The 25,007-nt window shown below is 47.5% G+C and overlaps 1 protein-coding gene and 1 long non-coding RNA gene across 3 annotated transcripts in view; both read left to right on the forward strand.

Annotated features, from left to right (window-relative positions):
• The first annotated feature begins 434 nt into the window (after positions 1-434).
• Positions 435-25,007, forward strand: part of ELOVL6 (ELOVL fatty acid elongase 6) — an 89,442-nt gene continuing 64,869 nt past the window's right edge. The window contains exon 1 of the mRNA XM_068137443.1: positions 435-684. Coding sequence (XP_067993544.1) covers positions 596-684 — 89 coding nt within the window. The 5' untranslated portion in view covers positions 435-595. The remainder of the gene's footprint in view (positions 685-25,007) is intronic.
• Positions 5,551-23,943, forward strand: LOC137461522 (uncharacterized). 2 transcript variants are annotated; one of them, XR_010993408.1, is made up of 3 exons: positions 5,551-6,200; positions 21,046-21,142; positions 22,580-23,943. It is a non-coding gene; the product is annotated as an uncharacterized lncRNA (long non-coding RNA). The 2 variants fall into 2 exon arrangements; XR_010993407.1 differs by lacking the exon at positions 22,580-23,943 and adding an exon at positions 21,749-21,887.

Below are 25,007 nucleotides of genomic sequence, written 5' to 3' on the forward strand. Positions count from 1 at the left end.
ATGTGATGCTGAGGGACATGGTTTAGCACCAGACTCAGCAGAGTTAGATAACGGTCTGATTCGATGAGTGTAAAGGTCTTTTCCAACTGACGTGATTCTCTGATTCTGTGCGATTTACACCCCGGGTGGCCGGGAGGGACACGCAGGGTGAGGGTGGGGGCTCAACGCCGGAATAGGGGCTTCCTGTTTCTGTAGTTATTTTTGACTGCTCTGAGGGCGTGTGTGTGGGGGGTGTGTTCCTTCAGGCCAAAGCCGCAGCTCAGCACCGGTGCCGGGGGGAGCCCGGCGGGCACGCGAGGGGCGGTGGCGAGGGGCGGGTGTCCCGGGTGGTGGCGGCGGCGGGCGGGCACTAAGACCGCGCCGCCCCCGGGCGCTGCGCGGCGGCCGCAGAAGAGGAGGAGACCGGCGGGCCCGGGAGGAGAGGCGCGGTGGGGAGCGGAGCTATGTTAAACCCGGGGTACCGCTGAGGCGGGGCGGGCCAGGCCAGAGGCGGGGGCTCTCCGGTGGCGGGCGCGCAGGGGCCCGGCTCCCGAGGCGGCGGCGACAGGCAGGCAGCGACTGCGGCGCGGGAAGTGGCTCCGCAGCCACTGGGCCAATGAACATGTCAGTGTTGACTTTGCAGGAATATGAATTCGAGAAGCAGTTCAACGAGCATGCGGCCATCCAGTGGATGCAGGAGAACTGGTGAGTGCCACCCCTCCCGGGCCCCGCCGCCCCGCTCGGCGCTGAGCCCATCCGGGTGCTGTCTTGTGTGAGCCCGGCCGGCGCGGTGCCGGTGCCGCTGCCGGTGCGGGTACGGGCGCGGCTCTGCGCCGCCGTGCGCGGGCACACGGGCGCTGCCTGCCGCCCGCCCGCGTTACCTGCGCGCCCGCCGCCGGGGCCGCCCCGCCGGGTTACGCAAGGCCAGGGCTTCCCGCCGGCCGCTCGGTGCGGGCCCCCAGCCCCGCCGCCGCCACCCGCCGTACTGCGGCCCCCCTCCGGCTGGCCCGGCGGCGCGGAGTCACACACGTGCCCCGGCTCTGTCCTCGGCCTCTCCGCAGCCTCCGGCCCTGCCCAGCCCCTCCCGCTCCCCGCCCGACAGAACAAGTTGCGCGGCTGCCTGCGCTCCCTCGCCGAGCCCCTTTTCCACATCGCTCCGCTCCCCCAGCTCCTCATAAAACTTCATTCCCAGCCATGCGGCTATTAACTTTCTCGGCGTCTGCGTGCGGGCCGAGCCGCGCCGCAGCGGGACCCGCCGTGCCCGGGGCGCTGGGGAGCGGCTGCTGCAAGAGACCCAGCGGGGCGCGGAGGGCCGCGGCGAGACGGAGCCCCGCGGAGCTGCAGGTGGACACAGGCAGGCACACGGCCTTGCTCGCTGGAGGGGAGAGCTGTGCCGGCAGCCTGCGCATTTCCCCGTGCTGCTCCCGGGGTATCACCGGTCCCAGTCCTGGGGCCTCGGCCGGCAGCATAAAGAGAGCCCCTCCAACAGACCCTGGCCCCACCCACGGGGCTTTCCACGCTGCCCTCGGGGTTAGGATCCATCTCTTTTACCATGTCCATCTACATCTTCTTCACGGGCCCCGTCCCGGTTTCATTCTTCTGCTGGGCCCTTGTATTCACACCTTGCCCATGCTTACCTGTGCCTTGCTGCTACACCATCCCTGCCATTCTTACCTGGTGCCCAGACTTGCCCTTCCTGCTGCTCTGTGGTCTCCCCAGCTTACCTCTGAATTTCCCATTGCTAGCATGCCCAACCTCAGCAGTGCCACCTGCCCTCTTTGGCTCCCTATCCCTGTATCTCCTAAGTGAGGACGTTCCACACGCCACGATCATGTGATGATGGCAAGATAGGGCTATCTCTCGGTCCAAGCTTTGGCACCTGCATTTGCAAGGCAGAATGGTCCCAGATACTGGGTGATCTCAGCCAGGGACTTGTTACAACCCTCCAGTTACTAGAACTCCCTAGTGACTTGTCAGAGGGCTTTCAAGGGCACTGTAAAATAACCACTGAAGTGTCTGTATGTCTTCCTCTGTTCTTCTGCAGGTGAGCTCCTTAGCTCCTGTAGGGTCCTAGTGTCACTCAAGTTTCAGGAGAAAGGGGAACACATAGATATTCTTGGGCTGGGAGTTTTGGATGCTTCCCACTTTGTCTGTGTTCCAGATGAAAATTGGCATCAGAATAGGACAAACTGGTTAAAGAGGATGAAGGGGTTGGCATCTCAGTATATATAATAGCCAAATAACCCAGGAGAGATGCAGTTTAGATTAAAGAACATGACTAGGAACCAGGGCTGCTGTGTCGTCTTCTTGGGTCTGCTGTACTTCATGATGTGACCTTGGGAACATTATATAACCTCTCCTAGGCCTCAGTTTCCCCAGCAGGGAAAGACTTGGGGGGGAGGATGGTGAGGGGTAATAATGCTGAAATAGTCTCAAGAGACACTATGATGACTTGGGTGATGTTTGCAGAGTGCCTCAAAGATGTCAGGTACTATATAAATGCAAAGCAGTGTCATTAAAGTCTCCTTGGCAGCCTCATGTGCTGCAGAAGTTGCCAGCTGAGACTCCTGGAACGCCAGGTTCCGACTTCCCAGGTTCAGAGGAGGAGGCTGGCAGTTGTACACTGCTGAACAGCTAAAAGAGATAGGGTGATCCCTGCATGCTCACTTCTTGCTCTAGTTTCTCCTTCTCTAAGGGAACTTAGATGATTTAATACCTTTGATTCACATGAAAGTAAAGGAGAATGATGTGCTGGTGGCCGGGGAACGTTTCTGGCAAAGAAATGGAGCTGTGCCCACTGAGGTCTCTGCTGTGGCAGGCTTTTCCTGAAAATGCTGCTGAAGACTCTTCTGAGTTTCAGGTTAAATTGTGCATTTTAATCTGGAGGGAATTCACTCACTTAATGAAACAGGAACTGTTCCAGCACTTGACTTTTGCAGGGGAGCTTTAACTGGTAAAACACAGCAGCTAAAGGCCATGCAAGAAGGGTTTTCTGTTTCGTATCAGGGTGACTCTGTAGGTGTACTTACGCGGAGGTCAGTGGTGGTACGTGACTTCTTGACTTTGTAGGTGTAGCCTTGATGTAGACATCACTAATGTAAGAGCATCCTAGGTAGTAGTTTGTAGGGGTAAACATGGTTGTTGTTTGGGCAAGATGGGCTAAGTGGGATTGCTTTGGGAAAGTCTGGTAGGATTTTGCATTGTAATCAGTATTTAAACTAGGATGCATGACTATTGCAATGCCTAATATGGAGGACACAAATTCTGTAGGTGTGGTGTTTGTTGTTTTATTCCATCTTAGAGGTATTTCTTGGTACCTTAAAAAAACAAGGTGGCAGGGGAGATGAAGGGGCTCTAAGAGGTTGACTGACCTTGTCTTTAGGCTTTTGAGAAGCACCTTTGGAATCTGAGTAGGTTGCATATGAAGACATAGTTTGAGAAAGGATGTGAATCTCTTTACACACCCCCTGGCTTCTCAGCTGGTTAAAGCACTGACAAGCCCTTTTAATTAGAACTGCATAAGCCTAAAGCTGGAAAAGCTTGAACACAAAGCCTAGGGGTAGCAGCATATCCTTAGGTTACCAGTGTGGTTGGTCTGGATGGATCACAATGCAAGGAATTAAGTTGTTAGTTCGGTTCAGCCAAGGCTTGCCCCTCATTTACCTCCGTCCTCCAAACCTGCTTCAAGCTCCATCACTCTGTGAGGCAAGTGCATGTCCTCTACAGTCACAAGTTGGCTTTTCTTCTACACAGTCCCATCCTAGGATTTGTTTCATCAGTACTATGTGTGCTTGGAAATCATTCCTCTGAGGCTGTCGTGAATGGATGAAATTGGTCTAATGGCAGTGAACAAGGTCCTTGCTTCATTTCAGATATTCCTTCTTCACTTTAGGGAGGCTCCTATCCTTCAGTGTGCATTGAGCTGGAACCTCTTTAGAGCCTGGGCCTAGATGAGCAGTGCTGTAAAGAGTCTACTGCTTTGACACAGAGGAAAAATGCATAGTCTGTTCCCTGATATTTGGAAGCTGATGCGGTTTGGTGCCTCACTGAATGCTTGTCTTTGTGTGTAGTGTCCAGACTGCCTGGTTCTGCAGGAAAGCACTGAGGGCAGACCTTCAGCCTGCTGGTCCCCTTGGGTGAGAGCTGCCCATTAGCTGATTTCCCTAAACAAGCAGTCATGGGTTTTTGAGAGCTTAAAGAACTAACAGGTCCGTTCACTCATGAAACACCTTATGCTTGATGTTGTGGTAAAGCTGTTGCTGATGTACATTTATCTATGGTGCCATCAGGTAAACAGTATTGCTTTAACATAAACTATCTCACATTACTCAGACCACGGGAGTTTTAATTTCAGGATGATCAGGATTAAGTCAAATGTTTATTAAAATAATTACTTAAAATGATTTCTCAATTCAAACTCTCCCAGTGCCTCCTCCCAAATTTCTTAGAACAGGCAAGAGGGATGAAGTAAATAATCTGCAGAGGATTTTTGTTTCGTCTTAAATTGCTGCAAGAGAGTTAATGCAGCTCTAGTCCTTTATTTCATGTGAGTAAATAACATCAGTATTTTTGTAGAAAACTTGGGCATTTCAGCCACACATAAAGCAAAAAGCGTTTGCAGAACTGAATTGGAGAACAGTTGAAGGTCTTTTCCCACTGAAATGATTTCTGTGATTCTGTGGTCCTGACTCCCAGCTGCAGCCAGCAAGGTAGCAAAAGGGAAGCAAAAGTGCCTGAGTGCATGGCTGGAGCAGTGGCCAGTGAGGTCCATCGTGCTGCAGAGCACCAGGTTCAAGGATCAGCACCAAGTGACAGTTGTTCCTGTTATAATTGTCTGGCCAATAATAATTATCTTCAGATGTCTGCTGACGAGGGGCTCACCAATGGGGAGGCAGGAGGCTTGTGCTGACTGCGCTGAGATTATCTGGGCGAGATGACATCACGCGAGGGCTTGCCTAAAATCACAGAAACTTTTCCTCTGCTGCTGCTCTGTCGGCTGCTGCAGAGCTCTGGCCGTCGCTGCCTCTAGCTCTTGCTTCTTTCTCTTTGCCTTTTCCCTCTCCGCTTTTTCTCCCTGAAAAGCCAAGGTTTAACCCTTGGCAGCTGTGGGTGTGCCCGCAGGTAGTAGCGGGAGCTGAGGAATCAAGTGGAGAAGGATGAGGGGGTGAAAGCAGAGCTGCTTGTAGCCTAAAGATGCTGTGGGGCTCCGCTGCAGAAACTTCCTGCTTTCAGTAGGGAGAAGCACTGTGTGAGGGAAACAGTTGTTATTTTGGTGGTGTTTTGTTATGTTTGTTTAGTTGTTGGTGGTGGGGGGGTTGTTTCTTAATTTTAAATAACTCAGGCAGCTCAAAATAGGCTCTGAAATTAACTTTGTAAACTTCAGCTGAATATCAATGTTTGTGTGTTTGAAAAAATCCAAACCCAACAAACGACACCCAGGCACAGGATGGTTTTTTAACCTTTTGTTACCTGGAACTTCTAAATGGTGAGAGGCAGAGTGTGCAGCCAGTGCTGAGAGAAATGTATCTCTTTCTGGTCAAAACTGGAGGCAGATGTGGAAGAGCACAGGGTCAGCTAATTTGGATTTGAAAATGCACTTGCCTTTTAATAATTCACACAAGCACCGTTGCCTTGGACAGATTTGTTTCCTAAATGCAGAATGAGCTTTCCTCATCCACTTAAGCTACTCTTACCTCATGCAGAAATCAAGAGCGAGAGGCTGTGCCTGTATCTCTCCAGGCATACGTGCACAGCAGCCAAAAACTAATGTAAATGACTTCTTTTTTTTTTCCTCCCCTCTAGCCCTGAGCTCTTGCTAAATGCCAGCGGAGGATGTGGAGGGGACGCTGCAGTCACCCTGTCCTCTGTGCCGCGGCAAGGATTCAAAAGAGAAAATGTATGAGTTGCTCTTTACCACAGAGAGAATGTTTTACTTCAGCAAAATTCAGCCAGCCCAAGATTTCAGCCTACCTCCACATCCCCCAAAGGGGCTTTCTGCTGCTTTCTTCTGCAAACTGGCCATAAAGCTGACAGAGCCACCAGTGCAGGGCAGCTGTGGTGCTGCAGAGATTAGAGGGTACTCGCTCTGTTGCCTTTCCTTCATCCCACAGGCCCTTCTGAGTAAAACACTGCTACACTGGAGCATCACAGAGCTTTGACTGCTTGAAAATACAAGGATGGAGTCTGTGGGGAATAACAGTACAAGTCCATTCAGAGTTCAGGTGTTTTCTGTATGTATGCTTGGGAAAGAAAAAAGAATAAAAGATGGTGTCACAAAAGTGGCAACCTGAAGATAAGTTGCAGAATCACAGAATAGTAGGGGTTGGAAGGGACCTCTAGAGATTACCTAGTCCAACCTCCCTGCCACAGCAAGTTCACCTAGAGCAGGTTACACAAGGCAGTGTCATGGTTGGTTTTGAAAGTCTCCAGAGAAGGAGACTCTGCCACCTCTCTGGGCAGCCTGCTTCAGTACTTCGGCACCCTCAATGTAAAGAATTTTCTTCTTGTGTTTAGATGCAACTTTGTATGTTCATGTTTGTGCCTATTATCTCTTGTCCTGTCACTGGGCACCACTGAAAACAGACTGGCATCATCCTCCTGACACCCACCCTTTAAGTATTTATAAGCATCAATAAGATTCCCCCCATAGTCTTCAGTAGACTAAAAAGCCTCAACTCCCGCAGCCTTTCTTTGTAAGAGAGGGAAATACATTGATGTCTTCTGGATTCACCCTACACTCCAACATAGGCATTGACCTTTTTTTCTTGTTCTATCCCTAGATTATCACATGTCTCTCATCATGTTGCTTCATTAATTTTTAATGTTTACTTTGTGAAACCCTGTGTGCTTGCAGGAATAATAAACTTGTAAGAGTGGAGCAAGAGATGATTGAGGAGCCTGCTGTCATTTTCAAAAGTCGGTATGGACACTCAGGAACATTTTGGTTTGGGAGGAGGTGTAGGATGCAAAGTACATCACATCCCCAACTATGAGGAGTGCTTGTGCAAGCACTGGCTGAGAGCAAGTGGTGGCATGAATCCACAGAGTCAGGCTGCTTTTTGGGGATGGGCAAAGGAGCAGTGCGAAGAAGATGATTTCTCCTGGGACTGGGGTGTGGAGTGCCCAGCTCTCTTTTCTCCTCTAAACACCCTGGCCCAATTAAATCACAGGGATTTTTTTCCACTGGAAGATGGCATTCTCACCTCTGTGGCTGTTTCTGCTGGCTTGCATGTACAGGCACACATGCAGAGACAAACAGAATTCTTCACTGGCTAATTCCATGTGAAGTCGATGAGAGGAGGCTCCCAATATACTGGTCCAGCTTTTCAGTTTACCAAGCCATAGCTTCACAAGCATGTGGTGTTAGGGGTTTTGAAGCAGCAGGAAGAGGATATCCTTTCTGAATATGGTAGCATCCCTACTTGACCAGTCCTGGCAAAAGTGCAACCTGAAATCAACTTCCATGGGCTCTTCTGCGTGCCTGGTGAAATCTAAAGTCATTGTCCCACTTTGAGAGGACAGCATTTTGGTACATGAGTTGCTTTTGGCTGTCTTGCTGTCAGGTTGCACGTGCTTCTGGGCTCTTATTAGGCACTGCAATGACTCTCATTTCCTGATTGCCAATTTTTAATCATAGCTTGATGATGAGCCACAGTTATTTAGGTTGGTGTGCTTTTCCCTCCTGATTTTTTTTCTTGAGGCAGACACTACATGTGCACAGTAATTAACTAGATCCTAGTCTTCCAATGAACTCCACACTGGCAAATATTGCCACTTGCTGGGGCTCAGGGTAACCAGGAGATCACTGCACATAGCTCATTGTGTAATTAGGGGTGTCAGTTACTCTGTTTTCTGCTACACCTAACATAACTGGCCTTTTCCCTGCCTGAAAAGGCAGTGAGCATTCATGTCTGCTGCACCTACTGCTCTTTAAAAAGCCAAATCTGGTCAAATTGCCTTGGGTCTCAGCAGAGAAAGGCCTGGCTGAGTATTTAGCTCTCAGATTTATGCGCTGCATTTGCCATCGGTCTCTTCTCCACAACCATCTATGGTGGTACTAGGAATAAAAGGATGGTTTGTACTTTTCTCTTCCTTTATGTTGTTGCACAGTCTCTGCCCCTTGCTCAAGAGTTGATCCCAGGCCTTTCTCAGCTGACTTTGATCTGCTGACTCTTAGCAATAAATATGGAGATAAAAAGAGGGAAAAACTTGTGAGGGAAAGGCTGTAGTATTCCTGTCTTCAGGACTGTGTCAGCACTGGCAGCCTGGTATCCCTGGTGCCTTGGGGGAACTGATGGGGAATACAGACACCCTTCTGTGCAAAGGTGTCAGGAGAGAGCTGGAGATGTTGGAGGGTACAGAGCTAGAGTTTGTTTTTGTGGCTTCAAGGGTAAATGTCTGTTAGTGTTTATGGAGCTTTGTGCTGCTTTGAGGGTGTTGTTGTAGTAGAGTCCACTGGGACTGCACAGGGCAAGGTGCTGTAAAGCACTTTTTGGAAAGCTTCATTAAGAGAGAATTGAGATGTTTTTTCTTCTCAGGGAAGTGGGCACAGATTAAAACATAATGTTGTTTGTAAATGTAAATTAGCATTGGCTGAAATGTAAAATGAGTCTTGGTCAGTGAAAAGCTATCTCAACATGTGAGCTATTCATGGAGCCATGTTACTTCTGAGCTGCTACCCAACACTTTTACCAACAGTTTTGTTGGCCCACCTGAGCCTTGCCTCAGGTTGGAGTAGAAGAATTTTGTTTGCTCTATGTCTGCACAGTGCCTGGCACAGCGGTGCCCAGCTCCTGACCAAACCATCCCCGATAGCTGCTGGCCAATGGCATCCTGGGGTGTATTAGAAGGGGTGTGATGAGTAGGTCAAGAGAGGTTCTCTTGCCCTTTTACTTTGCCCTGGTGAGGCTGCATTTGGAATACTGTTTCCAGTTCTGTGACTCTCAGTTCAAGAGGAACCTTGGGGGACTGCGTGAAAGAGTCCAGTGCAGACCCACAAAGATGCTGAAGGGAGTGGAACATCTCCCTTCTGAGGAAAGGCTGAGGGAGCTGGGGCTCTTTAGCTTGAAGAAGAGGAGCCTGAGAGGTGACCTCATTTGTGTTTATACATATGTGAAGGGTGAGTGTCAGGAGGATGGAGCCAGGTTCTTCTCAGCAATGTCCAACAGCAGGACAGGGGGCGGTGGGTACGAGCTGAAGCAGAGGAGGCTCCATGTGGACATAAGAAAAAGTTTTTCACTGTGCCAGAGCCCTGGAACAGGCTGCCCAGAGAGGCAGAGTTTCCTTCTCTGGAGACATTGAAAACCCTCCTGAATGCATTCCTGTGTGACCTACTCTGGCAGTGGGGTTGGACTGGATGATCTTTTGAAGTCCCTTCCAACCCCTGACATTCTGTTATTCTGTGCCATGCTGTTCCATGTCACAGTGTCACATCCCTTGTGGCCAGGCTTGCTGCAGGAGTCTGGTGCATCCCAGTGGTGCATTCTGCAGGGGCTCTCAGGTTAACCTTATGCAGTCTGGCAGCAGAGCGAGAAACAGCAGAGCAGTGATTCCACCCAGGATAATTCAAGGGAAAAGTTGTACCACACCATGGGCAGGGTTTGCCACTGTGGTGATTACTGCTTTCAGATCCAAAGTAGGAACTCTACCTACTACTGCCTTCCACCACATGCCTTGTACTATGTGGTCCATTGTGAACATTCAGTTGCAAGTCTTCCTGACTTTTGTAAGGGCATTTCACCCTTGGATTATCTCAAGTCTTTCTTTTGGGCTAAGAGCAGGGTGGAAGGATTCCAAAACCAGCATGACCTTGGTGTGGCTAGAGAAGGGACCCAGATCTGCAGAAATGATGAAAATGATGGACAGATCTTGCACCTGCTGGGAAGAGCTGGTATTGAGTGGGGAAGAAAAAGGGGTGATGCAAGTCATTTGGTTTATGTTATGCCAGTGGAATTGGGGCTTTGTAGAGTACATGTTGTAGTTTGTTTACTACATGGCATGGTGAAAAGTGATCAATAACTCTCTGAGGATGTGGGGAGACTGTCACCTGGTACAAGTCAGGCATCAATCAGTGAGACATAGGACTGAATCATGGGACTCAAATACATTTCAGTGGAGATCAGGGACCTGTGTCATCTCTGAAAATGGCTCTTTGTGCCTCAGTTCCTTGGCTATAAAATAGTGAACAGCTCCTCTGTAGGGATATCCAGAGTTATTTGTTTAACATCCCACTGATGGTGGTAAACTCATATGAGCAGCTGCATTAAAACAGTACAGAAAATGTCATGGCTTTACAGTATGACCACACAGCTTTACACTTGTACTAGCACTGAAGAATACTTTACTCTTAGCAGGGATGTGGGACAAAGTTTGTCTCCTTGATTGTGGCAACTGAGGAGTAAGAACTGCTGCTGCAGTATGAGAGGCAAGGCAGTTTCTTGTGGTATCATGGGATTAAACTGCAAGTCTAGACCATTCTTAATTGCAAATTTATGGAAGAAAGTGTCCTTCATATAGTCCAATACAACTTCAGACTACTCAGCATCTTCTGATGATAACTTTTAAATGGAATTTTAAAATTCTGTGGCTAATTAGTTTCAATGTATGAAGCCTGCAGAGTGAGTGAGAAACAAATTGGACATCATCCATAATTATGAGCCCCTCAAACTGAATGTGTTGGTTTCGATATCTGATGGCCCCAGTTACCCCTGCATATAAAACTTCAGGTCATTCAAGAGCATTAGTAAGGACAAATATCTGCCCTGAATACCTTGAGCCATCAGCAGTATAAATATACCTGGGAAGAGCAATTCCAGGGAATGCCAATTCATGTTCTAAGGGGAAGAAACAATGGGCCAAGTTCATCTCGGTGAAAACATCAAAATGATGTTATTGAGGAGTCAGATCTTCTGGCTGGTAAAAATCTTGTCTTCCTTTTTTCCTTTTTTGTTTAGAACCATTAAGGGCTACTTAAGATGATATTAAAATCCCCTAAGTATAAACAAACACAGGATGCCCAAGTTGTTGCCCTGTCCCATTCAAGTAGTGGATTTATTAGCAAATCTTTACAAAGCCTGGCTTTTTCCTTCTGTTATTTTCCATTTAGCTTTAACAGGGAATTGCCCTTCTAGGTCTCCTGCCATGCATCTGCTGAATGCAGGTCCTCTATAAATGTTAATGGGAATTTAGTGGTTTCCAACAGAAAAAATCTCCAGGCAGCTGAAAGTCCTGGCTTTTCTTCCTCTTTGTTCTCCGTGCAGGGACTGACTGTCCAACTCCTTTTCCAGCAAAAGTGATATGGGTTATTAGCAGGAAATTCTACAGACACCTTGCAGTTTGATTCCTTACTTGTTTCTTGACAGCCAAGCAGAAAACTCCAAGCTATTTTGTGCACCATGGTGATGTCTAGATTCTTTTGTCTTCATTAGCTACCTTTGCTCCATTGGCATAGTATCTCTGGGGCTAAGGGCTGTCCTGGTGCATGTTAGACCTCGAGATCTAATCATAAAGGAGTCTTGCTGGATCTCCTTTCCTGGGGGCCCAGCATCTCCATGCTGAGGGATGACTGAGTCAAACCCAGCAGAACCCACTGATAGTTTCCCTGTGTTCTTTAGGTAAAAGCTGTAGCTGTGTATGCTGAGGGGAACTGCTGCTGTGAGTGCACAGCATCGATTGCAAGCCCCTAATGAAATTGTTCAGCAGGTAGAAGTATTTCAAGATGCATAATGCTGTCTTTACATTGTGAGGGCATTTCTCAATTACATTTTTTTGTAAGGTGGTGCAGTTGACCTCTGTCTGAAACAAGATACTGACCTAGCTGAACCTCTGATCTGTCCTGATTGCTTCTGTGTGCTTAAATACCCTTTTCTGATCACATGCCTGGGTTTGGTACCGGTCAGACTGTCTGTAATTGACATTCCCTCTTGCAACGATTCTGTGTACACAGACTCAGTTTATTTTGTTAAATCATTGTTTGTTGTTTTAGAACTGTGTAAATATTTTGAAGCTAAATCCATTGGGTTTAAGTCCCACTTGGTGTGGCTCTTGATGCTGAAAATGCCCAGCAACCCTACGTACTGTGGCATTTCTGGGGGCTTGGTGCTAGATGAGATTCTCCCCATGCAAGGCATTGCTCATGGATGCTGCGACAAACTCTTACCTTGTTCCTTACAACTTGTGTGTTTAGTTTAAGACTAGTACTACCCCAGGCAGACAGAACTCATTCTTATGTTTGAAAAGGCATGGGTAATTTACAGCTGTGTTGTCACTGTGACCCAGTGGGGAGTTCCACATCTGCCCCAGTGGAGGGAGGACGGTTCCAGACAGCCAAACACGATAGGTAGAAATAATGTTACAGCACTAAAAGGAATCCTCAGCTGATGTATCCTTGTGTACTCACTTCTAATACCACATCTGAAATGCATTGTTTTCTATTTTTAACAATTTGCCATCAGCTTCCCAGTATTTTCCAGGAGCTTCTCTCTGACAGCAGTGCTTCCATCCATGTTTGAAGGGTAAGATCAACAGCAGCTTGCAGTGTTCCTATTGCAGCCCTTAGGCCTGCACTGTTGTACTCAGTGCTGTTGTACCCAGGATACTCAAGCCTGTTAGGAGATGCAAGAAAATGTTTTACTGAAAGAAACATTTTGAAAACCCTGGCCCTGGCTGTTCATAAGAGAATGTTAGGGGTTGGAAAGGATCTTGAAAGATCATCTAGTCCAACCCCACTGCCAGGGTAGGATCACCCAGAGTAGATCACAGAAGAACGCATACAAGTGGGTTTTGAATGTCTCCAGAGAAGGATACTCCACAACCTCTCCAGTGAAAAAAGCTTTTCCTTATGTTTAGGCAGAACTTTCTCTGCTCCACCTTGCCCCCATGGCCCCTTGTCCTGTCATTGGACACCACTGAGAAGAGCCTAGCTTCATCCTCTTGACACTCACCCTTCACATATTTATAAACACAAATGAGGTCACCTCTCAGGCTCTTCTTCTCCAAGCTAAATAGACCCAGCTCCCTCAGTCTTTCCTCGAATGGGAGATGTTCCACTCCCTTCAGTGTCTTTGTGGGTCTGCGCTGGACTCTTTCAAGCAGTCCCCCAAGGTTCTTCTTGAACTGGGAGTCCCAGAACTGGAAACAATATTCCAGATGCAGCCTCACTAGGGCAGAGTAGAGGGGGAGGAGAACCTCGCTCAAGATGGGCCTTGTATAATTGTACTCCTTGGTAGTTACAGTGCATGCCTGTCTCATTTTGTCCACATTATGTCTTTTGATCCTCCTGAGCAGGTCTGTACATCCAGGATTCTGGTGTTTGGTGGTTGCAGTCAGTTTTATGTCCCTGTTCTCCAATTCAGGCCTGGAGAGCCCTGCTGCAGGCACTGGTGGTGGGATTTGTCTGACCGCACATAGACACTGCAGCGTACAGTATCTGAGTCATATCATCCTGAAATAGGGAGCTGAGAGGGAGAAGTTGCCTTCCAAAACAACTCTGTTCTCTGCACCAAATATAGGGAGATTCCAGGGCACTAAGTGGACTATAGCTGTTTATAGCCATTTTTCTTCCTTTTACCCCCACAATGTTTTATCTTCTTTTTCCAGCTACCTATATGATTTTTCATTTTCATTGCTCTTTCCCTTTCCTTCTTTAATTTTCTGTGTATCTTTTTCCCATGTAGGAAGAGCCAAGCTGGCACTGTGGGTGGCTGGGGAAGCCCTGCGTGCCTGCGCAGTGAGGCACAGTTGGTGTGGGTTTTGGTGCTGGACTGGTGGAGCTGGGCAACGCAGGCCTGGCCCTCAGCTGTCTCCAGATGAAAAGGAAAAAGTTCTGCATTGGGTAGTTCTGCTGCTGCCTGAGGAAGTCACTTGGTCCTTGGTGTCTGGAATAGGGCAATATTGGGATGTAGCTCTAAGACCTACCTGAAGCATTCTCTCCAGGCTTACTAACTCCAGTTCTCTCAGCCTGCCTTTGTAGGAGAGGTGCTTCAGCCCTCTGATCATCATTGTAGCCCCATTCTGGACCCACTCCAGTAGGTCCATGTCTTTCTTGTGTTTGGGCCTTTTCTGCAGGGCTGCTCTCAATTTCATCATCCCCCAGCCTGTATTGATACTGACCTGACCTAGGTGCAGGACCTTGTGCTTTGCCTTGCTGAATATCACAAGATTCTCAGCCCACCCCTCCAGCCTGTCCTTCAGTCTTATCAGCCCTTTAAGGTCGTTGAGTCCAACCGTATGCCAAGTACATCACATCCCCAGTGCCATGTCTGCACCTTTTTTGAACACCTCCCTGGGCTGCCTGTTCTAATGCTTGACCACTCTTTCAGTAAAGTTCTTCCTAATGTCCAGTCATATCCTGGTATATATACCAATCACAACCTGGTATAAATCTTTTAAATGCAGCTTTCCAGTCCCTAGCTGGAAATATTCTAAAGTGAAGCCTACAGTCAAGCTTCAGTGTAAGAGATGTAGCTCCTAAACTTGGATTTGTTGGCTAAATGTAGTACAGTATCTGGCATGTCAAATGATGATTGCAATTCACATATTTTGATATGGTCATTACTATAAGTGGAATAATGGAAAAGATGCCAGAAGAATAGGAAGAGAAAGGAGATTGTGTCTACATTTAGGACCAAAATACACACCAGGCTGATAATATGGGCAGTCTAGAGATCAGACAGAACTAGGCCTACCACAGCTTTCATAGAATGGTTTGGGTTGGAAGGGACCTCCAAAGGTCATCTAGTCCAACCCCCTCTGCAGTAAGCAGGGATATCCTCAACTAGATCAGATTGCCCAGAGCTTTGTCGAGCCTCACCTTGAATATCTCCAGGGATAGGGCCTCAGCTGCATCCTTGGGCAGCCTCTCCCGGTGTTCCACTACCCTCATGGTAAAGAACTTGTTCCTAACACCCGATCTCAGTCTACTCTTCTCTACTTTTAAACCATTACCCTTTGTCCTATCACTACAGGCCTTTGTAAACAGTCTCACTCCACAGGTTTGTACTGTGTGGAGAAGAAGCAGACCTCCTCTCTCTGCTTTCTGTAGTAGCATGCCTTGATAGAGAAGAAAACTGGACTAGGGTAACAAAAAAGGATCTGTTAGCATCTGTCACATATCAGTGTTAAAGCTCAGAGTACAGATTTTGACCTCAGGGTTGCCAAATGCTCTTGTTGCCTTAGTAGTCCCAGTGACTTCAGCTGTTGTAGTGTCAAGGAGCATCTTCCCTAATGAAGGGCTGGTGGCTCCAGGGTAGGCTTGCCATGTATGTAAGATACTGAAGGTGGTCCTTTGGTTTATCTTGAGGAACAGTTGCAAGTACAGTGAGTAGTTTTGAATCACATCAATCAAAATGGCAAATACAACCAATGGAGGCTTTTGACAGACCACAAGTGTCCTGCCTACACTTCTCTTTTATGGTCATTTTCCAACATTTTGTCTTGATGACCTTAATCACAAAATGGCTTTGGTTGGAAGGGACCTTAGAGACCATCTGCTCCAACCTCCCTGACATGGGCAGGGACACCTCTGAACTAGGCTTGGCTGCTAAAGGCCTCGTCAAACCTGGCCTTGGACACCTCCAGGGAGGAGGCATCCACAGCCTCTCTGGGCAGCCTGTGCCAGAGTCCTGTCCTACTGAAGAACTTCTTCCTTAGATCCAGTCTAAATCTACTCTCCTTCAGCTTAAAACTGTTCCCCCTTGTTCTGTTCCTAGACACCTAGCCTTCCTGTCATCTCTTCTCCAGGATGAACAACCCCTTAGCTTGTCCTCATAGCAGAGGTGTTCCAGCCCTTGGATCATGCTTGTGGCCCTCCTCTGGACTCACTCCAACACCTCTGTGTCTTTCTTATGGGGACACCAGAACTGACCACAGTATCCAAGGTGAGGTATCACAAGAGCAGAGTAAAGGGGCAGAATCACCTCTCTTGACCTGCAGCCCCACATACAATTTGCCTTCCAGCTTGTATGATCTCACTGCCAGCTCATGCTGAGCTTCTCATCAGCACCCCCAAGTCTTTGTGTTCAGGGCCACTCTGCACCCAGCCTGTGTTTGTGCCTGGGATTGACCCAACCCAGGTGCAGGACCTTGTGCTTTGATGCAGGACCTCCATGCACTTTGATGCACTCCACCATGCTAGTGGTGAATTAGGCTCCTTTCCATTATAGCAGGTAGAGTTGTGTCTGTTTACAGGGGAGGTGAGTTTGGCTTCAGACATCTTTAACTCATTTGCCTTGTTTAAATTCTGAGGAATAAGTGGACTTGGTGGAACTTCAAGTAGCTCTTGTGCTGTTAAAGCAGCTGTCTATCTTGAAAGAGGGACACTTATGGAGAGTTAGGTATTTTTGTATCTTTTTGCCTTTTTCTGAGATTGAGACTGAATCCTGCAGTCTCATTCTTGGTGAGTTAGATGCTTTATTGACAGAAAACTCTATGACAGAACATTCCTAACAATGGGAGGGATGCCCTGAAAGTGGTGGATCTCCACAGCTACCAGGGCTGCTCTGAGAGCTGTGCAGAGCCATTGCAACTGGAAGTCTTGCCCGATTGGAATGACCAGTTCTACTGACTTTCAAGCTGAGGTCTCTCTTCTTAGCTCCCAACTTCTATGTGACAGTAAAAGAAAGCAATGCTTTGGTTTCCAGCACTTTTGAGAGTCTCCCATTGCAAAGCCAAAGCGCAGCAGACAAACTCAGTACCATCTTTGTGTTTTCCCTGGCTGCTGAATGAAGTTGTGCTCTTTTAATGCCAGCCAACCTGTGAAGCAGCAGGCACAGCCTCCCTGTCATCTAGGCTCAGTGAGGAGGTGATGTCAAGATGGGTAGCTTTGGGATTGTTGATGCTGGAGTAGCTTCTTGGGGTTCAACTTTTGCCCCATGTCACACAGATGGAACCACTGCTACGGTGACATGAACTGGCCAGGGCTGCCTGCTGTGACTTCTCCCAGGGCTGTGGCCTCCTGTGGCAGAGTGGAAGGGACCAACAAAGACAGTAGATCATCAAACTGCTCCAGCTGCTTGTGTGCCTTTTCTGAAGGCAGTCCCAGAGACAGCACAGCATGGGGATGATGTGTCCTTTGGGAAAGATGGGAGGCAGTTTTTACAAGGGCATGAGGTGATAGGACAAGGGGTATTGGCTTTAAACTGAAAAAGGGGAGATTTAGGTTAGATGTAAGGAAGCAGTTCTTGACTTTGGGGGTGGTGAGACACTGGAGCAGGTTGCCCAGAGAAGTTGTTGATGCCCCATCTCTGGAGGTGTTCAAGGCCAGGCTGGGTGGAGCTTTGAGAAACCTGGTCTAGTAGCCGGTATCCCTGCCCACGGCAGGAGTGCTTGAAACTAGATCTTCCAGGTCCTTTTCAATCCAAACCATTCTGTGATTTGGTGCTTATGAGAGCAATGTGCTGAGGTGCTTGCAGCTTGTGTGCCCAAAATGTTGTACCCACGCAGTCTGAGCAGTTTCCTTCTAGCTGCATGAGCAAAGACAAATGCTCTTAAGCTGTGAATTAGATAAACATCCTTCTCTAACTGGATCTTGCTATGATAGCACCTGGTGGCCTGCACCCTGGACTACCTGTCCTGCTCTACCTGCTCCATTGAAAGAGTGAGTAAGGCACCCATCCAGAGGGCTACAGATTTTCAAGGAGCTCCACTATTAAAGCTAGAGTCTGGGATTCTTCCAAGTCAGTGGGAGTCATGTCTGTGACTTGAATGGGAAGAAGATGCAAATTTTGGTGCATGAGTACATGAGGTGGCTCTGGCATTAGCTGTAGCTTTAGTTTAGATAGAGATGTGAGTGCTACTGAAGTTGGAATAAGCTGGCATCCCAGAGGCTTCCTGCAGGAATACCAGTGAAGAGGATATAAGTGCAGAATGTGGCTGTGGAGTAAATGGGGGATCACTGGAGAGCAGGAGGACTGCACTGAAAAGGTCTTGTTTCCCAGAGACTGTCTTATGTGCTCCTCTTCCAGAATAAACCTACCTGTCTCCAGTGTTGAATCAGTTAGTGTGAGCATGGGCTTTAGCTGCCTTCTGCCATGCTGGAGGGGTGGTGGCAGTGTGTTGGAGAAAGCCTGACAGAACAGGAAGGGGAAAGAAATGCCTGTGTTGACTCACAGGAGACATTTTGAAGGTTATGGATATATGTTAAGCAGGTATTAAATAGCACTTGCTTTATAAATATAATTTACAAACCCAAGTGTGCTCTTCAGGGCTCCAGAGTGTATCAGAACAGGAGTTAATGAGAGCCTGCATTTTCAAAGTGGCAGGAAAGAAGGAGAATTTAGATCAGAAAATCTGCCAAGAAGTTTGCTGGTGATCTGAAATCTGGTGACTTCTGTGAAACTTCTTGGCCTTGTACGTAGGTTTTTCTTCCTGCTCACTGCTTTCTGCAGCTGTGCTCCCTGAATTCCATGTGGTCATCTGTGATTTGTGTGACCTGAGAGAGGAAATGTTCAGAGCTGCTGTGTGACTGCTGTTTGACCAGCCACGTTGGGATGATCCTCCAAGGCACTAAGTCACTTGTTTTGCAGAGAAAATGTGGGCTGGCAGGAGGATGAGCCAGGCCACAAACTCATTTTGAAAGGGAGGGAACCCTCACACCAGGGTGGTGTGTTGTCCAGGCTATGGAGGATGTCTGCAGCATGAGCAGCCTGGTGGTGCATTTCAAAATGCTCTCCTGACTAACATACTGCTTACATTTGCTGACTCATCCTTGCACTGCCTTTTTCTTTCTTGTTCCCTGGATGTGTTGATTTTTATCTCTGTTACTAGGGCTGTACCCCAGACACTGTATAATCAGCCTGTTTGGCTCCTGTGGCGGTGGGAGGTATCTACATTTAGATACAAATGGTAATGTAATTAACCCATAAGTGGATAACAGCAACAAAATACAGGAGCCTGAACCTCTCCACCGTGTGTGAGGGAGGGCTGTGAAACACTGCTCTCAGGGCAGGGCCATCCCCAGCATCAGTGCCTGGGACTTGGCACCACCAGCTACACTGGGTCCCCCTGTCTCTGCAGGTTCTGCTCCCTACTGCTGTTTTGGCTGACATAAGTTCAGTCTTGTCCTTTCACTTGTAGAAGATACCAACCCAAGCAGCCTGTGTCTCTGAAGGGTGGGAGTTTTACAGGGCATGGTTGAAAATTGTGGTGAAGCTGCCAGGTGTCTGCCTTCCTGCCCTTCCAGGTGTGTGGGTGATCACAAGCCCTGCTGGCCACATGCCCTGCTTGCAGGGTGCTCCTGGAAGAGCTTCATCAGACCCTTCCTCTGTGTGTGTGCCCCAGCAGCCCTGTGCCCCAGCAGCCCTGTGCCCCAGCAGCCTTGCTTACTTTCCCACTTTGATCTTTCACCCAAGCCATTAAACATCTGTCTCTCTTGCCACTTCAAAGGATGTCTGTTCTTTGTGTGCAGTGCTCATGTACTTCTAGAGCTATGGCTCATTTCCTGTATGTGTTCCCAAATACCAGCAGTGCCCCTGAAATGCTTGAGGATCCAGGTTAGTATGCAAGGACAATTATGTTTCAGTTGGTTTTTTTCTCCTGAATTTTGTCCCAGATGGTTGCAACTGTCCTGTCTTATGAATCCCTTCTGAACAGGCCACTATTAATTTTTATTGCCCAACTTGCCTGGGACTAATTTTCAAGCCCAACTCATTAAGTTGCCATCACATAACACTATTTTCCCTTTTTTTAATCAAATAGTGGCTGGTGTTTTCCCAGCAATCCTTGTGCAAGGAATGGCCTTGCATGGTCAATTAGCAGACAACTGCTTACCTGCTGGTTTGAGGAGCACTATGTATGAATTCCCAGGAGGTGGTATCACACAGCATTGCTGTGAATCAGTGATCAGAGGGCTGGAGCACCTCTCCTATGAGGACAGACTGAAGGAGTTGGGACTGTTCAGTCTGCAGAAGAGAAGGCTCCGAGGTGACCTAATTGTGGCCTTCCAGTATCTGAAGGGGGCCTACAGGAAGGCTGGGGAAGGACTTCTCAGGATATCAGGTAGTGATAGAACTAGGGGGAATGGAATGAAGCTGGAGGTGGGGAGATTCAGGCTGGATGTGAGGAGGAGGTTCTTCACCATGAGAGTGGTGAAACCCTGGAATGGGTTGTCCAGGGAGGTGGTCGAGGCCCCGTCCCTGGAGGTGTTTAAGCCCAGGCTGGGCGAGGCTCTGGCCAGCCTGATCTAGTGTGGGGTGTCCCTGCCCATGGCAGGGGGGTTGGAACTAGATGATCCTTGTGGTCCCTTCCAACCCTGAATGACACTATGATACTATGAATGAAGCATACTTTTTCCCTCCATGCCTTTTCCTGTTGATCAGTTTTGTGTCAAGTGGGAGCAGGCAGACGGCATTCCTCAATGTCACCATGCAGAATCCAGCACAAACAATACCTTCAAAACCTTCCCAGCATTGAAACTGTAGCCCCTGTGTGCTGGCTGTGCACCCTTCTGAGTGCCTGGACATGGTTGAAAGTACCTCCCAACTAATTTGAGAGAATTACTCCCCAAAATAAAATAGCTGGACTAGCTCAGTTTGGGATGGGAGCAAATGAAGCTATATTTACAAGCAGACTACAATGTAGAAATATGGAATGTGATGAATATGCACAAAATATACATTATATGTACAACAGATATATTTACAGTTTATAAACAGCACAAAAACTCCTCAGACTCTCCTGGATGGCTCCAGGAGACCTGTTCACCTCCTCCCCCCAACTCCCTGCCTCCTTCCTGTTACCTCACACGGTAGTCAAAACAGAGATACCCCTGGCAAGGTCATGAAAAGAGAGAGAAAGAAGTTGCAAGCAGAAGTGACAGAAGAAAAGAGAATTGTTTATGCCTCTGCTCTGTATTCCCCTTAGCAATCCAATGAATTATATAGACCTTATCATTATTTTCCTTTTGCATCCAGTGGTGATGTATTCTGTCAGTTTTGGCAGTCAGGAACTAGGCTAAAGTTCTCCCTTCAAACTGTAACTTTGCTTTAAGGAACTTAAACCTGGAGCTTTTTGGTTCTTTTTAAGCATAATTGCTGTTCTCAAGTGATTTTCTTGTGGCGTTTCTTACTGCAGGTCTCAGTCTTCTGTGTTCAGTGAGATCAGCGATACGTAGCGTTTGCAAACAGAAGTTCTAGGTTGGAACATCTTGGCATTTTTGATAGTGGCTTTGGTAAGTGCTAGAGGGCATTAAACACGCAGCTTCTCTGGTGTCTTCTCCTGTTAGCTATTTCTTCCTAGTGGGAATGACTGTCAGCTTCTTGAACTAAGCTCTGAAAGCCCTCCGGGCTTTTCAGTGGCTATGCTAAGGAGTTGTGACTAGCTTTACTCACTTCTGGATTTACATTTTTGTCAGTGATTCTGAATCCCCATTGGACCAAATGAACATGCAAACAATATCAGGAGGGTGGGTGCTTGTATTCTCTCCACTTATTTTTTTACTGACTCTTAAAAGCAGTGTCTCGCATCTTGGACCTGTGCAGCGAGGACTGGGGATGAGCAGAGCTGTTGTTTTACATTGAATTAGTCCATCTTCTCTGCCCCAGCTTCCTCTGAATTTCTGTTCTGTTTCCTGTCAAAGAGCATCTGGCATCACCTATTTGAAAATGATAAATTTAGATTTAGTTTACCCAAGTAAACAGAAACCAGTCCTAGAACAGACAGCAATGTGAGAGCTTTAAGAGAGATGCCTTGTCCTTATCAGTAAGTGGTAGCTCTGCTCTACTCAAGTATTTCTTCATTGCTGTCACATAAGGTGAGCAATAATCTTTTTCTGCAGCGTGGCACTCTGTCAGAGGACAGGGTGAGCAGTGGTGTTGGAGCAGATTAACTCTTCTCCACCTTCAGACTTCAGCACCTGCTCCCGGTAAGGTTTTTATGTCCCCTTGTGCAGTTGCAGGATGAATTTCTGGGATGAGTAGTTGCTTCAGTACAGAGTTTAAACTGGAGACCAGGACTTTGCCACTCAGTTTTCAGCTCCCCTCTTTCAGTGAGTTGAGGAAGAGGCTTCATTGTCGTACAGAGTACCTTGCAGGCTGGTAACCCCAAGCCTGCAGTCACTCTGGTTGGCCCTCAAACTGGTATCCCTACAACTTATTGCCATATGCCCTTCCTGGCCCGAATCTGGCCACTTGACTTTTTGCTTAAGATAAGGGAAGAAATTTGTCCCTTTGGAGGATGCTTTGGGCAGAAATATCCATCCAGGAAGTATCTATGTATTAGTTACATGGATAGCTGAGCCAGATTTTCCAGCTGTTTATTTTACAAGCACATGCAGACAGCTCAATGCAGTTAGAGATTATTAAGTCTAAGTTGTTAAGTGAAATTTAATGGTGTTAATAGACCTTTAGCATTCATGCTTAATCCATTATTGCTTATTAGCCTACATGGTATGTTGATACTTTTTAAAGCTTCAGCCCTGGCAGGTCTGTATATAAATACCTGTATTTCCTGGATCATCAAGGGAAATACCTGTATTTCCCATGGATTAATGTCTTTCTGTTGTTAACCAGCATGGACATCAGCTTTGCATTTGGACTAAAACCCAGCTGCAGAAGGGAGCCTGCTGCTCTAGCTGACTTTGAAAATGCTGCCTGTATGTATCTGCCAGGTGGAAGCACTGGGTGGAACGCTGATGGAGGGAGAGAGAGAAACAAATTGGGATGGCTTAAATGAGGCATAAAACATTGTACCAGCCAAGGAGGCCTGAGAAGCTGCCCAGCAGACCATACGACCTTGTTCACTGAAGTGAAGCCCAGCTCAGGATGCTTCCAGCCCTCTTCAGTTTTCTGGGGAGGAACATCCTGTTGGTTCCAGGTGTAGTAGGCTGATAAGTAGCAGCCACTTCTTCATTGTGTTGTTTGACTATCTTTTCTTTTGGCATAAAAGTGATTCTCCAGCAATTAAACTTTTAAGTTTCTGGACCACATTAATGTTTAATCTGCCCGATACTAGCTGGCCATTTTTTATCCTGATTTGCAGGCTAAAAATTAATCTGGATAGGATTTGGTGGTACTCCAGGATTCAGGCAATTTGATCTTGTAAGTTAGGTTTTAAACTAAATGCACGTTACATGTGCATACTCTGCTTTTTTAAAAAAGTAGAATCAGTGCTTCACCTTTAAAGATTATTCCTGATTTCCTGGTTTATTCAGGTGTATCACTGCAGCTAAACAATCAGAGAGCATCTTCTAGCTGACTGTTCATCTCCTTGGAGGGATACCTTTTGTGGTTGGTACCAGGAACAAGTACAAAAGGAGGTTTTCAGTCTCTGCCTGTGGCTGCTACATTTTTGGTATTGTTTTTCAGGGAGCAGACCAAACCATGCCATGCTTTCCTGAGTCAAAGCTTCAGTTAATGCCATAGAACAAGTTTTCCTTGGGCTAGGTGATCTCCAGAGGTCCCTTCCACCCCCTGCCATTCTGTGATTCTTCTTTACTATGAGCAGCTGTAAAATAATTCTAACTTAGGAGATTCAGAGCCATGTAAAGACTTGATTCTCTTACAGAGATAATCCTTGTGTCATTTTCTTAACTATTTTGTCAAGATTTTCTGTCTGGTTTTCTCTTAAGTGTACGCTGGCTCTGCTGACCTTCCTTGGCTCACCTTCTGTCGTCTGCAGACTTGAGGTGAAGTGTGCAAATCCTGGGATTTACATACTTGGATGATTTATGAGTAAATATCTCTTACTCTCTGTTTAAATCTACTTGAGTCTAAAGAGGTGCTGCTGTGCCTACCCCATAGATGTATTGCAGTCACATTGCAGGACTTGCAGGTGACAGATTTTCTTCATTCACTCTTCCCCAGCTATGACAAAAGGCTTCTGCAGCAAGTGGAAGCACCAGTTCAGGTATTTTCCATCAGACCTGTGTACTTTTTGCAAAAGTTTTATGGAACCTGTTCTTCTGCATCTATTATCACAGTTTGGTTTGGTGTTTGTTTTTATGAGTATGCCGTGATTAGTCTGCCTCTAAATTCTTCCTGGCCGTTTATTAGTTCATGAAGGGCTGTGGCAATTTCACGGGTTAAATTCAGTGGCTAAATTCAGGCCTGTATGATGAAACCTGTCTAACCAAAGCTGGAGTCTTCAATTCCTGGTGTTGGTGGTCTGTACATGTGATTTTTCTTGGCTTGCTCCTCACCTTTTCCAGGTTATGATCTGTTTAGCTTAAAATGTTCTTTGATCTTTGGCTTGTAAACAAGATCAATAAGCACTTCTGTAAAGTATGCAGGGCTTTGTGGAGGGAGGGAGGTGTCCAGTTGTGCTATTGGGTGACTGGTTTGTGAAATAGCATAGCCCAGTAAACACTGAAATATGTTTAAATAATAAACCTTTATTAGAATAAACCAAACCAGGTTGGAAGAGACCTTCAACATCATCGTGTCCAACCCATCAACCAATCCAACCCACCCAAACAGCTAACCCATGGCACCAAGCACCCCATCAAGTCTCCTTCTGAATACCTTCAATGACGGCGACTCCACCACCTCCCCGGGCAACCCATTCCATAGCGCAATCACTCGTCCTGTATAGAACTTCTTCCTAACATCCAACCTGAACCTCCCCTGGCGCAGCTTGAGACTGTGTCCTCTTGTTCTGGTACTGGCTGCCTGGGAGAAGAGACCATCATCCGCCTGTCTACAACCTCCCTTCAGGTAGTTGTAGAGAGTGATAAGGTCACCCCTGAGTCTTCTCCTCTCCAGGCTGAGCAGCCCCAGCTCCCTCAGCCTCTCCTCATAGGGCTTGTGTTCCAAACCCCTCACCAACTTTGTTGCTCTTCTCTGGACTCCTTCCAGCAAGTCAACATCCTTCCTAAACTGAGGGGCCCAGAACTGGACACAGTACTCGAGGTGTGGCCTAACCAGTGCAGTGTACAGGGGCAGAATGACCTCCCTGCTCCTGCTGGCCACACTGTTCTTGATGCAGGCCAGGATGCCATTGGCCCTCTTGGCTGCCTGGGCACACTGCAGGCTCATGTTCAGCCTACCATCAACCAGCACCCCCAGGTCCCTCTCTGCCTGGCTGCTCTCCAGCCACTC

This window comes from Melanerpes formicivorus, unplaced genomic scaffold (assembly GCF_026170545.1).
Source record: "Melanerpes formicivorus ecotype bairdi unplaced genomic scaffold, bMelFor1.0.p_v2 SCAF_4, whole genome shotgun sequence".
Taxonomy (NCBI): Eukaryota; Metazoa; Chordata; class Aves; order Piciformes; family Picidae; genus Melanerpes; species Melanerpes formicivorus.